At 46.8% G+C, this 21055-nt stretch overlaps 1 protein-coding gene across 1 annotated transcript in view; it reads left to right on the plus strand.

Moving 5' to 3' along the window:
• The first annotated feature begins 933 nt into the window (after window positions 1-933).
• The window catches only part of pax1b (paired box 1b), a 98782-nt gene continuing 78660 nt past the window's right edge, over window positions 934-21055 (plus strand). The window contains exons 1-2 of the mRNA XM_078230495.1: window positions 934-1154; window positions 2217-2546. Of these exons, the coding sequence (XP_078086621.1) occupies window positions 934-1154; window positions 2217-2546 (551 nt within the window). The remainder of the gene's footprint in view (window positions 1155-2216; window positions 2547-21055) is intronic.

Consider the following 21055-nt stretch of genomic DNA (forward strand, 5'->3'; position numbering starts at 1 on the left):
AATCCATCTAGCCTACAAATCCTGGGACACTAAGGGGCAATTTAGCATGGCCAGTCCACCTAACCTACACATCTTTGGACACTAAGGGGCAATTTACCATGGCTAATCCATCTAGCCTACACATCCTGGGACACTAAGGGGCAATTTAGCATGGCCAATCCACCTAACCTACACATCTTTGTCCAAAGATGTGTAGGTTACAAACATATAAAGGGTCAGCCTGGGCAGTGGTTGGAGCAAAGGAGCAAAGGAGGATTGGTTACATAAGCAGCTGGGAGGATGAGTATGCAACTTTTGTAAACATATAAATGTAGCTCACAAAATCATGTACCTTGAGAAGTATCTTGAGAGTAGTCTTGAGTGCTCCTCCCCTGCTTGCAAGCTTGAATGAATCATCTTGTCTGAGAAATCATCCTGCATTGAGTCCATTGTCTTCTTGCCAGCAAACCAATCCAACTGACGTCCTCCTTCAGTTTGGCGCTGCGAGCAGGTTGCCATCCCGGGAGTCAACACCGACTGAGGTCTAAAGACGGGTGAGTACCTTTATTTGCCACCCTGTAGTTAGATAGGAGACCTTGGGCAGGGGACTCTGTAAGTGGCGGCAGCAAAGAACTTTAGATGTAGGAGTCTGGGCCGGTGAGGGGACGATACTTGAACAACTGCGACGCACAAATTGCTTCTGCGTTTAGGACGGGTTGGCGATCCGAACCGGAAGTTTAATAACTGCGGCACTTTTGAGGTAGCGAGCGGGGCTGAGAGAGGCGTGCGGAGAGGCAGAAATGAATCGCAGTTAATGGTGATAACACGCGTAAATGTTAGAAATTCCCACTGAATAAGGCCATAAAATACACAGACATGTCTAAGAAACAAGAAAATAAGAAAGCTCCATAGGAAGGGCAACCAAAATGGGGAAGGGAAGGAAATATAGTACAGATGATAGTGGATAACAATAAAGATTTGATTAAGAAAATGACAAAGAAGGGATTTAAACCAGCTATGCCACAGGAGCGAATGCTGTCATGGTGCATAAGACAAGAGAAACGATATGAAAAGGCAATGATTGTCACCGCCGCCTTATTAAAACAGAAATATTATAAAGATCAGAGAATAGCAGCAGTACATAAACACCATGAAAATTTGAATAAACCACAGGGGCAACTTGTCCCCTCAGCACCCCCTCCTTTGGGGAAAGGGGATGATTGGAATCTACCATGGAAAAGAATCATAGAATCTACAGTGCGGAAGGCCATTTTGCCCATCGAGTCTGCACCGACCACAATCCCACCCCAGGCCCTATCCCCATAACCCCGTGCATTTACCCTAGCGAGTTCCCCTGACACTAAGGGGCAATTTAGCATGGCCAATCCACCTAACCTGCACATCTTCGGACTGTGGGAGGAAACCGGAGCACCCGGAGGAAACCCACGCTGACACAGACAGTGACCCAAGTCGGGAATCGAAGCCGGGACCCTGGTGCTGGAGGCAGCAGTGCTAACCACTGTGCCATCGTGCCACCCACCCGGGGAAGAACATAGCTACAGTTATCATGAGAGGGAGGATTGTAGACGGCACGGGAAGGGGGGGATAACCAACCCCCACCTTATGTGAACAATCCGGAGCTGCAGAAAATGGCACCGGTTAAAATAGTTGCAAAAACAGACCCACAGGGCAATACATCTGTTCGTTATGAGGTACAACCCTTATCAAACCCTCCGACAAAGAGATGTTGTTGGACTCCCTGCCTAAACTCGAACTTAAGAGTGCGAGCACTGAGTTTTGGGATAAGATGCAGCAACTTAAGGAAATCCACTCCCTGACCCTGGACGATTTTGCCCACTTGGTTAAGGCGAAGCCACCTAAGGGGGTCTATGATTGATTTTCTCCCATGCACCAGGATAAGCAATGGAGGATGAAGAGGGGGTCGGATTCATGACCAGAAATATAGGGGAGACAGGCAGGGGCGGAGGCATTGAGGGGAGACCCCAGAGCAACTGGGTTGATGAAGCAGAAGTGGGGAGAAGAGGTTCATGATTAGGCAGAGAGGAAGTGGAACGCATCCCAGGCACGTCGGGGGATTGCTGATCCCTCTAAGGATGATGACGCATTCGTCCAACAACGTAAAGATGGGTTTGGGGAACATCTTCAGAGGATTAAAGCTCTAGGTATCCTGGTGGGAGAGACTCTTGAAGAAGTTATGAATTGGGCTATGTTGGCAGAATTTCAGCAGCACCAACAGCAGAGGATGAAGAAACCCTAGGCCCGAGAGAAGATGCTGCTGATTTTGGAGCAATCACATATTGTAACTGTAGCCGGGAAGGACACCTGGCTCGGGAATGTAACCACACTGACCCTGGCACCAAACCAAAGATCCGTTGCAGTAATTGTAGAAAGTTGGGACACATCAGGAATGATTGCTGGATGAATGGGGGAGGAAAGGAAGGTCAGCGACCTAAACAGCAGAAGAACAACACCATTAAAGCCCCTGATAACAACAATATTAACACCCTGAGCCCCACCACAACACCAACAAAGACCGAGAGACTGTGGTTTCGGATCACTTTTGATTTGATTTATTATTGTCACATGTATTAGCATACAGTGGAAAGTATTGTTTCTTGCGCACTATAGAGACAAAGCATACCGTTCATAGAGAAGGAAAATGAGAGGGCGCAGAATGTAATGTTACAGTCATAGCTAGGGTGGAGAGAAAGATCAACTTAATGCAAGGTAGGTCCATTCAAAAGTCTGACAGCAGCAGGGAAGAAGCTGTTCTTGAGTCAGTTGGTACGTGACCTCAGACTTTTGCATCTTTTTCCCGATGGAAGAAGGTGGAAGAGATAATGTCTGGGGTACGTGGAGTCCTTGATTATGCTGGCTGCTTTTCCGAGGCAGTCGGAAGTGTAGACAGAGTCAATGGATGGGAGGCTGGTTTGCATGATGGATTGGGCTACATTCATGACCTTTTGTAGTTCCTTGTGGTCTTGGGCAGAGCAGGAGCCATACCAAGCTGTGACACAGCCAGGAAGAATGCTTTTTATGGTGCATCTGTAAAAGCCTCTGAGCTCGAGAAACTTCTTCAGCAATGACATGGAGCGGCCCTCAAGAATAAGGATAGGGACCCTGGATTTTGTGACAGCGCTGTTAAGGGGGTCCCCCCATGCCGATGCTATAGTTAAGAAAGCCCACAAATGCCTCTACCTTCTCAGAAGACTAAGGAAATTTGGCATGTCAGCTACGACTCTCACCAACTTTTACAGATGCACCATTGAAAGCATTATTTCTCATTGTACCATAGCTTGGTATGGCTTCTGCTCTGTCCAAGACCACAAGAAACTACAAAGGGTCATCAGTGAAGCCCAGTCCATCATGCAAACCAGCCTCCCATCCATTGACTCCATCTATACTTCCCACTGCCTCGGAAAAGCAGCCAGCATAATTAAGAATCATACACACCCCAGACATGCTCTCTTCCACCTTCTTCCATCAGAAAAAAGATACATATGTCTGAAGTCACATACCAACTGACTCAAGAACAGCTTCTTCCCTGCTGCTGTCAGACTTTTGAATGGACCTGCCTCGCACTAAGCTGATCTTTCTCTACACTCTAGCTAACACTACATCCTTCACTCTCTCCTTTCCTTGATTATGTGGGGTATGCTTTATCTATAGAGTGCGCAAGAAACAATACTTTTCACTGTAATACATGTGACAATAATAAATCAAATCAAATCAAATCAGGTGGAACATATGGATCACGGATACTTATAGGAAAGGACGAGGCATTGGAGCGGCTATAGTGACACTCAGAAAGTGGGACACTGGGAATAAGTGGGAGAAAATTGGCCCCCTTACACTTTAAAGTCTGGGCCACACATAAACAGGCCTGTGACAATTTGCCTGTTACCCCAGTCGAAATCCCGGAGGATGGACATTCCCCACACAGGCAATACCCGATCAAAAGGGAAGCATTGGAGGCCGTGAAGCAGATAGTTCAGGACTTAGTGAAAGGCGGAATTGTAAAAGAGGTTACTTCCAGCACTAACTCCCCAACTCGGCTAGTTAGGAAACCAGATGGGTCCCATCGATTGACGATTGACTACACACACCTGAACAAGTATGCCACTAAGGAGGACCCAATCGTGGCAAACCCAGCAACCATTGTGCATATGATAGGACCTGAACAAAAGATCTTTGCCGTTTTAGATATAGCCGATGGGCTTTGCTCAATTCCCATAGCAGAGAAGGATAAATATAAGTTTGCATTTAAGGTGGGCAGCAGGCACATGGAACACACTGCCGCAAGGCTTCCATAACAGGCCAGCCATTTTTCACCGCTACATGGCCTCAACTCTGCCTCCCTTGCAGTTAGCCTCCAGCATTATCATCTAATATGTAGACGATATACTCATTGCCTCCCCCATCTGAAGACCATCACTGGAAGGCTGTGCACAAAGTCCTGCAAGCCATCAAGGCGCAGGCCTTTAAGCTAAAAGGCCCAATTGCGACAGGGAAAGGTACAGTACCCGGGCTACATTATCTCCCCAAGACAAAAAGGAATCCCTAATGAAAGAAAATTAGCTATTTTACACATGCCTAGACCTCACACAGTCAAAGGGGTTAGGCAACTATTGGCTCTCCTTAACTATTGCAGGAATTTTGTGGAAGGGGCAGCACAGTGGCACAGTGGTTAGCACTGCTGCCTCACAGCGCCTGGGACCCGGGTTCGATGCCCGGCTTGGGTGACTGCCTGTGTGGAGTCTGCACGTTTTCCCCTGTCTGCGTGGGTTTCCTCCGGGTGCTCTGGCTTCCTCCCACAGTCCAAAGATGTGCGGGTTAGGTTGGATTGGCCATGCTAAATTGCCCCTAGTGTCAGGGGATTAGCGGTTAAATATGTGGGGTTACAGGAATAAGGCCTGGATGGGATTGTGATTGGTGCAGACTCGATGGGCAAAATGGCCTCCTTCTGCACTGTAGGGATTCTATTCTATGAATCCATTCCGTGTGAAGTTCTCCTGCGGGACATTCCAACAAAAACCATTTAACAATAGCACTAAGGGTATTAGGAGCAATGTGATTGGTCCACAGCACTTGTGGCGTGGATGATAATGTTCCTCATGAGGTGGTGTAGAATTAAGCGTTGGGGACCCCATGTTTCTGTAAGGAGAAAAGTGCCAGGTGCAATATCGAACTATTAGTAAGTTAAGAAAATAAGAGAGAGAGAGAGAATAAATCAGTTAGAATATGGTTTGAACTGCGTCAAATGTTTCCATTTCCCGTCACCTCTTTCATCAATTAAAGCACACACACCCCTCACTGTTATTACTGTGTAGGGTCCACCCCAAATCGGGGTCAGTCCAGGGCCTTTGGTCTGTTGCCTGACCATAACCTTTGTTCCAGGTTTTGGCATTGCCCCCTTGACCTCTGTCTGTTTGAGTTCCCAATCCCTAACCTTTTGCCAGTCGACTATTTGTCCTTTAAGGACGGGCAGATATTTGCTAACTTCCCTGATGTAGTTAGTTCCAGATTGTCCCTTTTACTCAGCTCAGGTCTGTACTTCCTGTAATAACTCCCCCTAATTGTTTGAAATGTGCCCGTGCCCGATTCTGCTCCCCAACCCCTGTTGTTCCTGTTATGGCTTATGATGATGGCCTTGTAAGCCTGGTGTAGGTGTTGGCCTGCCTTGGGCTTAGCCAAGGGCCAAGAGGGGGGTTGGTTCGGGGAAATAAAAGACTTTAAGGGTTAAGGTGTGACTTCTAATTGCGTTGGGAGACATAATTGCATTAGGGGAAAGACCAGTGGTCAGATGTGACAATTCATCTCAATCAGGAAATATACCAAAAGAAGAACAATGAGGGAGTGAGGTCGTCACAAGAAGAGAAAATCATGTAAAGGTTCAGCCTGGGCAGTGGTTGGAACAAAGCAGGACGGGTTACGTAAGCAGTTGGAAGGATGAGTATGCAAATGTAGCTCACAAACTCATGTACCTTGAGAAGTACCGTGAGAGCAGTCTTGAGTGCTTCTCCCCTGCTTGCAAGCTTGGATAAACTGTCTTGTTCGAGAAATCGTCCCGCATTGAGTCCGCTGTCTCCTTGCCATTAAACCGGTCCGACTGACGTCCTCCTTCGCTCTCACATCTGCTGCCCCCCTCAAGCAGAGTGGAACAGGCCCACGTCGTAACTGTTTTGGGATTTGGCAGTGTCGATGGGCCATGATCTCTCATTCCTTACCAGTTGGTTGGTAGCAGGTGGACTCCATGGCTTCAGGGAAACCCAGTGGAAACAGTTACTGAGGGACTTCATTATGTGAATCGAGGTCTTCGTGGCTGTAAACTACCCTGCCCAAAATCCTCCCTCAGCTGTGTTAGTGCTTGGTTTTTCCACCTGGCTTTAACCAACAGCCCTTAGAGATACTATCGGAGCTCTTCAGCAATAAGGGGCAGATAACGTCATGATACTTTTGTACGGTGGACTCAGGATGAGTAGACAGTTCACCTCCCAGCACCAGGGCTTGTCTTTGCTTCTTAGTCATTCATGAGTTGAAGGTGCCACTGGCTGGGCCAACATTTATTGCCCAGCCCTAACTGCCCTTGAACTGGATGGCTTGCTAGGCCATTTCAGAGGGCAGTTAATGAGTCAATCACATTGCTGTGGCTCTGAAGTCACATGTAGGCCAAGCCAGGTAAGGACGGCAGATCACCTGCCCTAAAGGGCATTAATAAACCAGATGGGTTTTTACGACAATCGACGATGTCATTAGGCTTTTCATTCCAGATTTTTTAAAAATTCAAATTTCAACATTTGATTGGAGCCCAGGTCCCGAAAGCATGACCCTGGGTCTCTGGATAACTCATCCAGTGACAATACCACTGCCCCACTTTGTATGAGCTGTAATCACACAGGCAAGTGGAGAGTGTATTGTATTTATGTGGGGCGACACGGTGGCACAGTGGTTCGCACTGCTGCCTCACAGCGCCAGGGACCTAGGTTCAATTCCTGGCTTGGGTCACTGTTTGTGTGGAGTTTGCACGTTCTCCTTGTGTCTGCGTGGGTTTCCTCCGGGTGCTCTGGTTTCCTTCCACATTCCAAAGATGTGCATGTTTGGTGGATTGGCCATGCTAAATTGACCCTAATGTCAAGGGGATTAGCAGGGTAAATATGTGGGGAATAGGGTCGGAATAGCAAACTTCGATGGGCCGAATAGCCTCTTTCTGTGCTGTAGGGATTCTATGACTATTCCACCGCAGTCCTGACTTGTACCTAGTAGATGATAGACAGGCTCTGACCTGCTCTTGTAGCAACAGAATTTATATGGCTGGTTCTATCCGGGTTCTGGTCAGTGGTCACTCCCGGGGTGTTGGTAGAGGGGGTTCAGTGATGGTAATGCCATTGAACATCAAGGGGAGATGATTCAAATCTCTTCTGTTTTAGATGTTCATTGCCTGACACTTGTGTGGTATGGATGTTACTGGCCATTTGACAGACCCAATCTGGATGTTGTCCAGGTATTGCTGCATAGAGACCTGGACTGCTTCAGTATCTGAGGAGTCATGTATATTGTGTAGTCATCAGTGAACATCCCTGCTTCTGACCTTAGGATGGAAGGAAGGTTATTGATGAAGCAACTGAAGATGGTTGGGCCCAGATACAATTCTCCTGACGGGAAATGTGGAGTTCTCCTCCTGGCACCACAAGGATGATTGTGGCTTCCCTTGCCCTGGAGTTCCTACCCCAATCCCCCCCACCCCTCCCCGACAATTCCCGAGAGTACAACCCTCCCCAAATCCCTAACCTCAACACTTTCTTGGAAACCAGTTGCCTGATCGTTTCCGGTTCCTGGTGGGAAGTGGACTGCTGGGGCTTTGGAAATCAAATCAGCGCAGCCTCATGGAGTCCTGGAAAGCACTGCTGCCTCACAGGGATCCAGGTTCGATTCCCGGCTCGGGTCACTGCCTGTGTGGAGTTTGCACATTCTCCTCGTGTCTGCGTGGGTTTCCTCCGGGTGCTCCAGTTTCCTCCCACAGTCCAAAGATGTGCGGATTAGGTGGGATTGGCTATGCTAAATTGCCCCTAGTGTCCCAGGATGTGTAGGTTAGTCATGATAAATGCAGGGGGTTATGGGGATAGGGATGGGTGATGGACCCGGGTAAGAAACATTATCGGGAAGTCAGTGCAGGCTCAATGGGCCGAATGGCCTCCTTCTGCACTGTAGGGATTCTATTCAATGTGCATTAATAGGTCAGGCTGCTTCTCCATTTAAAAAGCACTCCATTAAAATATGAGCCCCTCTTGCTCCAGGTTGTAACTCATTACATGTATTTATACATGGCAATGCTGCCATCTGCTGGCTATCTTGAATGATGCGTGTTGCGAGGTTTTGATTTGATTTGATTTATTATTGTCACATGTATTAACATACAGTGAAAAGTATTGTTTCTTGCGCGCTATACAGACGAAGCATACCATTTATAGAGAAGGAAAGGAGTGCAGAATGTAGTGTTACAGTCATAGCTAGCGTGTAGAGAAAGATCAACTTAATGCAAGGTAGATCCATTCAAAAGTCACCAAATTTGTAAGATACTGCATTAAAGCATTGTTAGAGAGCTTAAAAGAGTTAGAATAAAGTTTTAGAAGCATAGAACGAGAGTAAAAGATAGAATTAGAAGGTTTGCTGGGCACAGCTTGCAAGAAGTCGCTTCGTTCTGGCGCCACCTTGAGGTGAATAATGCTGTTGCGAAATCTCTGCCTCAGAGTGAGATTTGATTTGTTTTATTATTGTCACATGTATTGGTGTAAAGTGAAATTATTCTTTCTTGCCCGCTACACAGACAAAGCATACCATTCATAGAGTACATAGGGGAGAAGGAAAGGAGAGAGTGCAGAATGCAGTGTTACAGTCATAGTTAAGTGTATGTTAAGGTCCATTCAAAAGCAGGGAAGAAGTTATTCTTGAGTCAGTTGGTATGTGACCTCAGACTTTTGTATCTTTTTCCTGACGAAAGAAGGTGGAAGAGAGAATGTCCGGGGTGCGTGGATACTTGACTATGCTGGCTGCTTTTTCGAGGCAGAGGGAAGTTCAATTTATTTATTCATTGTCACAAATAGGCTCACATTAACTCTGCAATGAAGTTACTGTGAAAATCCCCTAGTCGCCACACTCCGGCGCCTGTTCGGGTACACTGAGGGAGAATTTAGCCTGGCGAATGCACCTAACCAGCACATCTTTCGGACTGTGGGAGGAAACCAGAGCACCCGGAGGAAACCCACGCAGACACGGGGAGAAAGTGCAGACTCCGCACAGACAGTGACCCAAGCCGGGATTTGAACCCAGGTCCCTGGCGCTGTGAGGCAGCAGTGCTAACCACTGCGCCATCATGCCACAGAGCCAATTCCACTTCAGGCAGAGCAGGGAGGTGCCGTGTGGTGAAGTCTTTCAACAGGCACGTCACTGAACCTGCAGGGTTACCTTGCAGCTAACAGAACGTTATATGTTTTCACATCACATCATTGCACCTTATACCAGGCAAGACCCTTTAACAGGACACTGATGAACATAAACAGGCAAGAGATTTACAGTGTCATAATTCCAATGGGGGAGGTTTGGCCTGAGATTATTAACTCATCTGAAAAAGGGTCCTTCCACCAGAATGAAGTTTAGGAAGCACTGCACTGAATGCAGGGACAGCAGAAAGATAAAGTGCCATAGGAAGAGTCGGCACACATGGTCTACCATCACCATCTGCTGGCCAAAAGGAGCACTGCACCAACAAGAGATCTTTACCTCCAAGCAACTGCGATGGAAAGGGATGTTGCCATTTAATGGGAGGACATTGCCTTTCGGCCATCACTGATTGAGTGAAAGAATCAACTGGAAGTTTTCTCAGAGAATTAAGCCACACACAAAAAATGGTTTTGGCTCATGGTTCAGTATTTATTGACCCCCCCCCCCCTCCCCCCACCCCGCCACCCCCCCGGCCAGTTATGTTGATTCCTGTCTGTATTTACAGAATCTGGGTAAGAAGTCTCACAACACCAGGTTAAAGTCCAACAGGTTTATTTGACAGCACTAATAAACCTGTTGGACTTTAACCTGGTGTTGTGAGACTTCTTACTGTGCTCACCCCAGTCCAACACCGGCATCTCCACATCATGGCTTACAGAACAGTGCAGAAGAGGCCCTTCAGCACATTGAGTCTGCACCGACATGCATGAAAGACCTGACCTCCCACCTAACCCCATTTACCAACATTTGGCCCATAGCCTTCAATCTAGTGGCGGATCAGTGGCACAGTGGTTAGCACTGCTGCCTCACAGCGCCAGGGACCTGGGTTCGATTCCCGGCTTGGGTCACTATCTGTGTGGAGTCTGCACATTCTCCCCTTGTCTGCATGGGTGTGCTCCGGTTTCCTCCTACAGTCTGAAAGATGTGAAGGTTAGGTACACTGGCCATGCTAAATTCTCCCTCTGTGTACCCGAACAGGCACCAGAATGTGGCGACTGGGGGATTTTCACAGTAACTTCATTGCAGTGTCAATGTAAGCCTACTTGTGACACTAATAAATAAACTTATCAACACATCCTTAAAAGAAAGGCCGATCCTGATTGTCATGCAAGACTTGATTAACCTTATGTGAAGGGCGGCATGGTGGCACAGTGGTTAGCACTGCTGCCTCAGAGCAACAGGGGCCTGGGTTCGATTCCCGCCTTGGTTCACTGCCTGTGTGGAGTCTGCACGTTCTCCCCGTGTCTGTGTGGATTTCCTCTGGGTGCTCCGGTTTCCTCCCATAGTCCAAAGATATGCGGGTTGGGTGGATTGGCCATGCTAAATTGCCACTTAGTGTCAGGAGGACTAACTAGGGTAAATGCATGGGGTTATAGAGATAGAGCCTGGGTGGGATTGTGGTTGGTGCAGACTCAATGGGCCGAATAGCCTCCTTCTGCACTGTCGGACTCCAGTGCTCTTTGGATGATCAAAATATTCTATTTTAAGAAAGCAGTGTGTAAATATTTAAAAAGTATCGATAGAAGATTGCTTACTGAAATAATACTGGTCAAAAAATACACCAATGGAAACGATGCAGTCCGTCATATCACATGACTGTTACAAAGGGTTAAGTAAGGTCATCTCTGATTGGCTGACATGTTTATCAGGATTATTGTGCTTTTCTATTGAGGTGGAGACAAAATGGGGAATTTTTCCGTCCCGCCCACCATGGGATTCATAGCAGGCTGGACACAGACCATGCAAAGGTTGAACTTGGGTGGGGGGGGGGGGGGGGGAGGTATTTTCCAGTCTTGGGGAAAGCGTGGCTGGAAAATCCCACCCAAAGAGAGATTGGAATTGCAAGTTAATTTGCCCCAAAGGAATTCTGTTTGGCGTGCCATTTCTCGGGAATATGGCAAATTCCATCTAATCTGCCTTCAACCATCCTGGCAGTGGAACCTTGTGGTCATAGAATGGTTAGAGCATAGAAGGAGGCCATTTGGCCCGTTGTCAGTGCCGGTCCTTTTGCAAGATCTTCTCAGCTAGGCCCACCTTTTCCCCGTAGAGCCCTGCAAATTCATCTTTAGGTCATTCTTCAGTTTTTTTTATTCATTTGTGGGACATTGGGGTTGTCCAGCATTTATTGCCCATCCCCAGTTACCCTTGGAGGGCAGTTGAGAGTCAACCACATTGCTATGGCTCTGGAGTCACATGTAGGCCAGACCAGGTAAGGACAACAGATTTCCTTCCCTAATGAGCATTAGTGAATCAGATGGGTTTTTCTGACAATCGACAATGGTTTCATGGTCATCAGTAGATTCTAAATTCCAGATATTTCCTTATTGAATTCAAATTCTGCCATCTACCGTGGTGGGATTCGAACCCAGGTCCCCAGAACATTAGTTGAGTTTCTGGATTAGTAGTCTAGCGATAATGCCACTAGGCCATCGCATCCCTTGTGTTCCATTCTGGAAGACACAGCTAAATCTTTCTCCTGCACACTCATCATGCAGTGCGTTCCAGATCCTCACCGCTCGATGCGTGAAAAATATCATTTTCCACGTTTGTTTATTCCAATCATCTTAAATTGGTATCCTTCAGCTCTTGATCATTTTGTCAATGGGAACAGTTTCTCCCTATCTACTCTGTCCACGGTTTTGAACACCTCCATCAAATCTCCTCTCAACCTGCTCTTCTCTCGGGAGAACAAGACCAACTTCTCCATCCATGTAACTGAAGTTCCTCATCCCTAGAACAATCCTGGTGAACCTTCACGTTCCTCCTAAAGCGTGGTGCCCAGAATTAGACACTTTCCTCCAGTTGAAGTTGAACTGGTGTTTTATAAAAGATACATCGTAACGTCTTTAATTTTGTAGTCTATGCACTTGTTGTCGGAATTCTCCGGCCTCACCTGTGGCTGGGATTCTCCAGTCCCGCTGCAGCAAATGGAAATTTGGCCAAGTTCTCCATTCTCGCTGGCAGCAGTAGTGCAAGACTGGAAAATCCTGGCCTATCTAAAAAGCTCAAGACCCTATCTGCCTCATTGATCACTTTTACAATCCGCCCTCACTACCTTCAGCAATCTGTTCATATATATCCCAGGTGCCTCTGCTCCTGAAGGTACTTTGGAATTGTACCCATTATTTTATGTTAGGCAGGGGGACGATGACCTAGTGGTATTATGGTGGCACAGTGGTTAGCACTACTGTCTCATGGCGCCAGGAACCCAGGTTCAATTCTGGCCTGGGTGACTGTGTGGAGCTTGAAATGATTGTTGTAACCCATCTGGTTCTCATTAAGAGGAAATCTGCCATCCTTACCTGATCTGGCCTACATGTGACTCCAGACCCACAGCCATGTGGTTGACTCTTAACTGCCCTCAGAAATGACTTGACAAGTCACTCGGTTCAAGGGCAATTAAGGATGGGCAACAAATGCCGGCCTTGCCAATGACACCCACATCCCATGGAAGAATCGAGAAAAGAATTCAGCAGCATTGATGGCCCTGAAGGAAAAATGATCAGTAACGAGACAAGTCATAGAGTCGTAGAGGTTTACAGCATGGAAACAGGCCCTTTGGCCCAACTTGTCCATGCCTTGTTTTTACCATAAAGCTAGTCCCATATGCCCGCATTTGGCCCATATCCCTCTATACCCATCTTACCCATGTAACTGTCTAAATGCTTTTTAAAAGACAAAATTGTACCCGTCTCTACTACTACTGCCTCTGGCAACGTGTTCCAAACACTCACCACCCTCTGTGTGAAACAATTGCCCTCTGGACTCTTTTGTATCTCTCCCCTCTCATCTTAAACCTATGCCCTCTAGTTTTAGACTCCCCTACCTTTGGGAAAAGAGATTGACTATCTAGCCGATCTAAGCCCCTCATTATTTTATAGACCTCTATAAGATCACCCCTATGCTCCAAGGAAAGAAGTCCCAGTCTATCCAGCCTCTCTTTATAACTCAAACCATCAAGTCCCGGTAGCATCCTGGTAAATCTTTTCTGCACTCTTTCTAGTTTAATAATATCCTCCAATACTAAAAAGGTTCGATACTAAAATGGCTGCAAGAGTGAGATGTGAGTAATTTAAGGGCATTGTCACGACAAAGGAAGATCTGGAATTGAATATAACATGAGGCGAAGGACTGTTCTTTGGCCTTACAAAAAGCAGAAGTAAATTGAAGGAAGAGTAAGGCTGCCGGGTTTTGGTTGGGTGAGGCTGTTACAATTGCTACGCAGGCTTTATATCTCGGATTTTCCATGAGGAGGAGATGGAGGTGTTATCAGATTGGGATAGAGAAATAGAGGTGACGAAGAGGTGAACTGTGTCACTGTTCAGATCAGGACCAGCATGATTAATGAACTTAAGATAAATAAATCTCAGCAGCCAGATAAGATGCACACAAGCATTTGTTAAGGAACGACAGAGGAATTTTGATTTGATTTTGATTTGATTTATTATTGTCACATATATTGGTATACAGTGAACAGTATTGTTTCTTGCACACTGCACAGACAAAGCATACCATTCATAGAGAAGGAAAGGAGAGAGTGCAGAATGTAGTGTTACAGTCATAGCTAGGGTGTAGAGAAAGATCAACTTAATGTGAGGTAGGTCCATTCAAAAGTCTGACAGCAGCAGGGAAGAAGCTGTTCTTGAGTCGGTTGGTACGTTGACCTCAGACTTTTGTATCTTTTTCCCGACGGAAGAAGGTGGAAGAGAGTGTGCCTGGGGTGCGTGGGGTCCTTGATTATGCTGGCTGCTTTTCCAAGGCAGTGGGAAGTGTAGACAGTGTCAATGGATGGGAGGCTAGTTTGAGTGATGGACTGGGCCCCGTTCATGACCCTTTGTAGTTTCTTGCGGTCTTGGACAGAGCAGGAGCCATATCAAGCTGTGATGCAACCAGAAAGAATGCTTTCTATGGTGCATCTGTAAAAGTTGGTGAGAGTCGTAGTGGACATGCCAAATTTCCTTAGTTTTCTGAGAAAGTAGAGGCGTTCATAATTTGCAGGAGGAATCATGCAAATCCATCTAAAATTGGCAAATACTGGAGTGGTGCCTGGATGTGGAAATGCCGGCGTTGGACCGGGGTAAACACAGTAAGTAGTCTAACAACACCAGGTTAAAGTCCAACAGGTTTATTCGGAGCAGATTTCCACTCCATCTGACGAAGGAGCAGCGCTCCGAAAGCTAGTGGCGTTTGCTACCAAATAAACCTGTTGGACTTTAACCTGGTGTTGTTAGACTCCTTACTGTGGTGCCTGGGGCCAAAGCAAGGCAGAGGTTATCTCCATTTAAAAAAAAAGTTGTACCCAGCAATCTAAAATAAAAAATAGAAAGTGTTGGAAATACTCAGCAGGTCTGGCAGCAACTGTGGAGAGAGAAACAGAGTTAGCGTTTTGCGTTTAATATAGGTCTTCCTCAGAACAATTGTTATTATTGACCCAGAAAACTGCACACCAGTGAGTTTCGTGCCAATTTGTAGGTAAGGCTATAGAAAGGAGGGAGGTGATGGCCGAGTGGTATTATTGCTAGACTATTAATCCAGAAACTCAGCTAAACCCAGGTTCGAATGCCACCACGGCAGGTGGTAAAATTTGAATTCAATAAAAATTATCTGGATTTAAGACTCTCCTGATGACCATGAAAGCATTGTCGATTGTTGGAAAAACCCACCTGGTTCACTGATGTCCTTTAGGGAAGGAAACCTGCCATCCTTATCTGGTCTGGCCTACATGTGACTCCAGAGCCACAGCAGTGTGGTTGACTCTCAACTGCTCTCCAAGGGCAACTAGGGATGGGCAATAAATGCTGGCCAGCCAGTGACGCCCATGTCCCATGAATGAATAAAAAAAATCCTTGTTGTTGATAAAAATATGGAGCATCAGGCCAGAAATGTGTCAAAAATATAAATCAAAATCATTGATAGGGAGGTTTTACCAATTAACTTTTCTGAGGATGTGGAAAAGAAACCCAACAACTGATGTGCGCTGCTTAGATTTCAGTAGAATGTTTGATTCAGTTCCTCTGGAAAGGCTTGCACTAAAAATAAAGAAAGTGGGTATCAGTAGAAATATACTTGCAATGGACAAACAATTGGTTGCCTAATAGAACCCAAAGGATATTCACAAGAATACCAAACACAAAAGTAACAAGAATGTAGACTTCACAAGCGGCACGGTGGCACAGTGGTCAGCACTGCTGCCTCACAGCACCAGGGACCCGGGTTCAATTCCCGACTTGGGTCACTCTCTGTGTGGAGTTTGCGTGTTCTCCCCCCGTGGGTGCCCTCCGGGTGCTCCTGTTTCCTCCCACAGTCCAAAGATGTGCGGGTTAGGTTGATTGGCCGTGCTAAAATTGACCTTAGTGTCAGGGGGATTAGCAGGGTAAATGTGTTGGGTTTAGGGGAATGGGGCCTGGGCGAGATTGTGGTCGGTACAGACTCGATGGGCTGAATGGCCTCCTTCTGTACTGTAGGGAAAAAAAAGAAGAGAGTATGAATGAGTCCTGATGAGTGCAAGATGAAAAACTTCAACAGGTATCTTTTTTCAATGATACACGACTGTAGAACCCAAAGATTGTGGTACAGAGACTGTCAACTGGACAATGCAACGAGTGGGGTCTAATGATTCTATCTTTTTAATGATTCTATTTTCTATGATTCTATTGGACGAAATAGTGCACAGTGAGATAAGGCCGTATGGCTCGTTTTTGAGCTGGCGTGGATATGATGGGTCAAATGGCCTCTTTCTGTGCAGTAAACTTTCTTGATATCTTTACTGATCATCTGGCGCTAGATGTCACAAACATGATGGCTACCTTTGCAGATGAGACGCAGTTAACAACAGTGATGGACTGTAACAGCTGAGCAAAAATGAGTGAGGATATTAATGTTTTTGGGAAGTGAGCAGATAGATTGCATTAAATGCCATGTGCCAACTGCTTTACATCAATCATAGGATTATATCATAGAATCATCGAATCCCTACAGTACAAAAGGAGGCCATTTGGCCCATCGAGTCTGTACCGGCAACAATCCCACCCAGGCCCTATTCCCAGAACCCCATTTACCCTGCTAATCCCCCTGACACGAAGGGGCAATTTAATATGGCCAATCAACCTAACCCGCACATCTTTGGAGTGTGGGAGGAAACCAGAGCACCCGGAGGAAACCCACGCAGACACAGGGAGAATGTGCAAACTCCACACAGACAGTGTCCAAGGCCGGAATCAAACTTGGGTCCCTGGTGCTGTGAGGCAGCAGTGCTAACCACTGTGCCACCTTGCCGCCCTATGGGATCAAAACATTTCAAGAAGGGTCAATTGCTTAAATGGAAAAGAAAATATGTGTTTAAGGCAGCAGGGTGGCCCAGTGGTTAGCACTACTGCCTCACAGCGCCAGGGACCCAGGTTTGATTCCAACCTCGGGTGACTATCTGTGCGGAGTTTGCACATTTTTCCTGTGATAGCGTGGGTTTCTTCCGGGTGCTCCGGTTTCCTTCCACAGCCTAAAGATGGGCAGGTTAGGTGGTTGACCATGCTAAATTGCTCCTTAGTGTCCAAAGATGTGCGGGTTAGGTGGATTGACTATGCTAAATTGCACCTTAGTGTCCCAAGATGTGTAGGTTAGCGACATTAGCGGGGTATATACATGAGGTTGCGGGGGTATTGCTTGGATGAGATGCTGAGTTGGTGCTGACTCAATGGGCTGAATGGCCTCCTTGTGCATTGTAGGGATTCTATGATTCTGCTAAAAGGCCAACAATACATTGAAGCTATCACAACTAGGTTTGAAGGGCAGTGAGTATCAATTCATTAATTGGAATTCATTAATAGGTCAGTAATGAACCATATTAATGAGGTAATCCTCACTAAAATCATGAGTGCTTCAATTGTTGGAATACTGTGCACAGTTCTGGTCACTGGAGTAGAAACATGATATTTCGGCAAATAATTAAAGAGGGAAGCACAAATGATTGAGGGGCTGAAAGATTAAATAAATTGGACATGTTCTCACTGGAAAAGAGAAGGCTGAAAAGCGAAAGAACAACTGTTAAAAGCATTCCAAAAGGACTGGAAAGCACTGCTACTTCACAGCGCAAGGGACCCAGATTCGATTCTAACCTCGGGTTACTGCCTGTGTGGATTTTGCACATTCTCCCCGTGTCTGCATGAGCTTCCTCCGAGTACTCTGGTTTCCTCCCACACTCCAAAGATGTGCGGGTGAGGTGGATTGGCCATCCTAAATTTCTCCTTAGTGTCCCAGGGTGTGGGGATTAGTGGGGTAAACACGTGGGGTTGTGGGGATAGGATGCTGTAAGGGGGCAGTGCAGACTCAATAGGCTGAATGGCCTCCTTCTGCATTATAGGGAATTCTATGATTCCAGACCTGGAAGTGTGCATCCATTATCCAACACCCAGGAGAAGTGATGGGAGCTGTGCCCCATGACCCCCCCCCCCAAGCTGCTGGAACCTGTAATATTGCTGCGTGGAACTGAGTCCAGGCAGTCCACCATTTTACCACCCAACAGGTAACAGCAGAAAGGACTCTGTGCAGGTGAATTGCCCCGTCCTCATCTTCACTGGAACTCCTGTATCAGTGCCAATCAGACTAATTTATCATTCCTTGCCTTCGCCTATCACGGAAATCTTTAAGTATGAAAGATAGACCACCCTGCAAGAGTCAGCATGTTCCCCTCTGAAGGAATATGTCATTGGACTTTGGATTCTGGCCTCTGGACTCATTGGAAACAATGGCCGAATTCTCCGGCCATTCACACCGACGGGATTCTCTGCTCCCCCCTGGCAGTGCACCCCGCCCACGGGTTTCCCGCCGGCATGGGGGGATGTCAATGGGAATTCCCACTGACAGCGGCGGGACCAGAGAATCCCGCCGCTAGCAAACAACGCGCCACCTCCCACCGCCGGGAAACACGCGACTGGGAGGCTGGAGAATCTCGCCCAATGATTCCTACTTTTATCGTGGTCTGGCCCTGTACCCCTTTCTCTTTTCCCTCTTTTATTGTATGACCACAAAAGGGGCGGATATTGCGAAACCTCTTCCCCTGTTTTTGCAATCCTCTTATTTAAACCTGTTGCGAGTTTGCTGTGGGGTTATTAATGGAGGATCAGATATCTCCAACACTCAAGAGTTGGGGAGAATATACCACCAATTATAAAGGGGGAAATCAGAAATCAGAAACATCTTTCTGCTTACGGATGAGTAGTGAGCTGTAAAATCAGGGCTGTATAAATTTAACGCCTTACTGTCTGTAACAGTAGTTAGCTGTGAACAGGAGTCTCTGTACAGAATCTCAATATGCTTCAAAGTTGAAAATTGGAATGGTTTCCATTGCAAGTAAAAAGGAAGTAGGATGGTATGGTGGCACGATTGTTTGCACTGCTGCCTCACAGGACCTGGGTTCAATTCTGGCCTCGGATGACTGTGTGGAGTTTGCACGTTTTCCCCGTTCTCTGTGGGCTTTCGCCGGGTGCTCCGGTTCCCTCCCACACTCTGAAAGATGTGCAGGTTAGGTGGATTGGTTGTGCTAAATTGCCCTTTAGAATCCCAAGATGAGTGGGTTAGAAGGATTAGCCATGGTAAACATGTAGGGTTACGGGGATAGGGCACGGGAGAGGGCCTGGGTAAGACACTCTGTCGAATAGTTGGTGCAGACTCAAATGACCTCTTCTGCATTATAGGGAATCCTCAATGGGCCGAGTGGCCTGTTCTGCACTGTGGGGATTCTATGACTCTATGAAATGATGGATGCAAGCAGCAGGTGCATAAGAATATGATGAAAGAGATGGCAGGTTAACCAACTCAGACATCGCCACTGTGGGGTTTGGAAGGTGGGGTGCAGGGGTGAGCTGTTCTGTTGAACTGACTGGTTAAAACAAGGGGAGAAGGAGGGACGCTGCTTAGACGTGTTGATAACTGGTACAAAGAAACTAATTTTGTTTAATGGAGAGGACAGAGATGCTTTTCAAAAAATGAGGTGAAATGTGCCAGTTGATGTACAAAAGGTCAACTGGGGCGGGGCGGCACGGTAGCACAGTGGTTAGCACTGCTGCTTCACAGCTCCAGGGACCTGGGTTCGATTCCCGGCTTGGGTCACTGTCTGTGCGGAGTCTGCACATTCTCCTCGTGTCTGCGTGGGTTTCCTCCAGGTGCTCCGGTTTCCTCCCACAGTCCAAAGATGTGCGGGTTAGGTTGATTGGCCAAGCTAAAAATTGCCCCTTAGTGTCCTGGGATGCGTAGATTAGAGGGATTAGTGGGTAAAATATGTAGGGATATGGGGGTAGGGCCTGGGTGGGATTGTGGTCGGTGCAGACTCGATGGGCCGAATGGCCTCTTTCTGTACTGTAGGGTTTCTATGATTTCTGAACTGTGGAAAATAAAACCCTAAAACACAAATACCTGATATGAATTAGAGTTTTCAAATGGATAGAGGGAAGATATGGGACGTGAAGAGCTGAGGACTTAGGCAATGCCTGAGGTTGCCAATATCAGTGCTTTTGAATTAATTTATTCACGGGATGTGGGCATCGCTGGCAGGTTCCAGCATTTATTGGCCATCCCTAACTGCCCTCCATTTTAGAGCATTTGAGAGTCAACCATACTGCTGTGGCTCTGGAGTCACATGTAGGCCAGACCAGGCAAAGACGGCAGATTTCCTTCCCTAAAGGACATTAGTGAACCAGATGGGGTTTTTTTAATGACAATTGACAATGGTTTCATGGCCATCAGTAAAAATTTTTTTAAAATTCCAGATTTTGAATTCACATTTTACCATCTACCGTGGTGGAATTCGAACCTGGTCCCCAGACCTTGGGATCCCCTTAGTGTCCAAAGATGTTCAGGTTAGGTGGATTGGCCATGCTAAATTACCCTTTAGAGTCCCAAGATGTGTGGGTTAGGGGGATTAACCACGGTAAATGCGTGGGGTTACGGGGATAGGGTGTGGGACAGGGCTTGTCAGAGAGTCAGTGTAGACTCGATGGGCCGAATGGCCTCTTCTGCATTGTAGGGAATCCTCGACGGGCCGAATGGATTGCTATCTAGTGACAACACCACCATGCCATCGCCTCCCCCTGTCTGGAGAATGGCTGAGTCTCCAGAAGAGAGAGTATTCCTGCTGAAGTCACTGTTGAGGTGCCGTATGGCATGGCAACTAAGTGACCTCACCCTGAGGAGTCACGCTGCATTCCTTTGTATCAGGTAGTTTAAGCCAGTCAATACCTGACACTGCATCAAGTTCAAATCGGTGTTGAAACAACTTGTGGATATATTCCTAGGAAATATGACTGTGTAGGAGGACGGTTACTGAACACAATAGACACCTTTAGTTCTTGCTGCTTGCTGATGTTTATTCTACGAATACAGAAGAACGTGGCTGGTTGAGGCAAAGTTCAGTAGCAATGGCTTATCCACCATTTCCAATCCAGATAGTCCAAAAATAAATTAGATGTTTGGTACTGGGTTGCTTGTCTCATCAGAGGATGGAGTGGCTATTGAAAAGAATATAACAAAAGTTAATGAGCTTTACAAAGTATTTCTAAGCTACCAA

The sequence above is a fragment of the Mustelus asterias genome, chromosome 15 (genome assembly GCF_964213995.1).
Source record: "Mustelus asterias chromosome 15, sMusAst1.hap1.1, whole genome shotgun sequence".
NCBI lineage: Eukaryota > Metazoa > Chordata > Chondrichthyes > Carcharhiniformes > Triakidae > Mustelus > Mustelus asterias.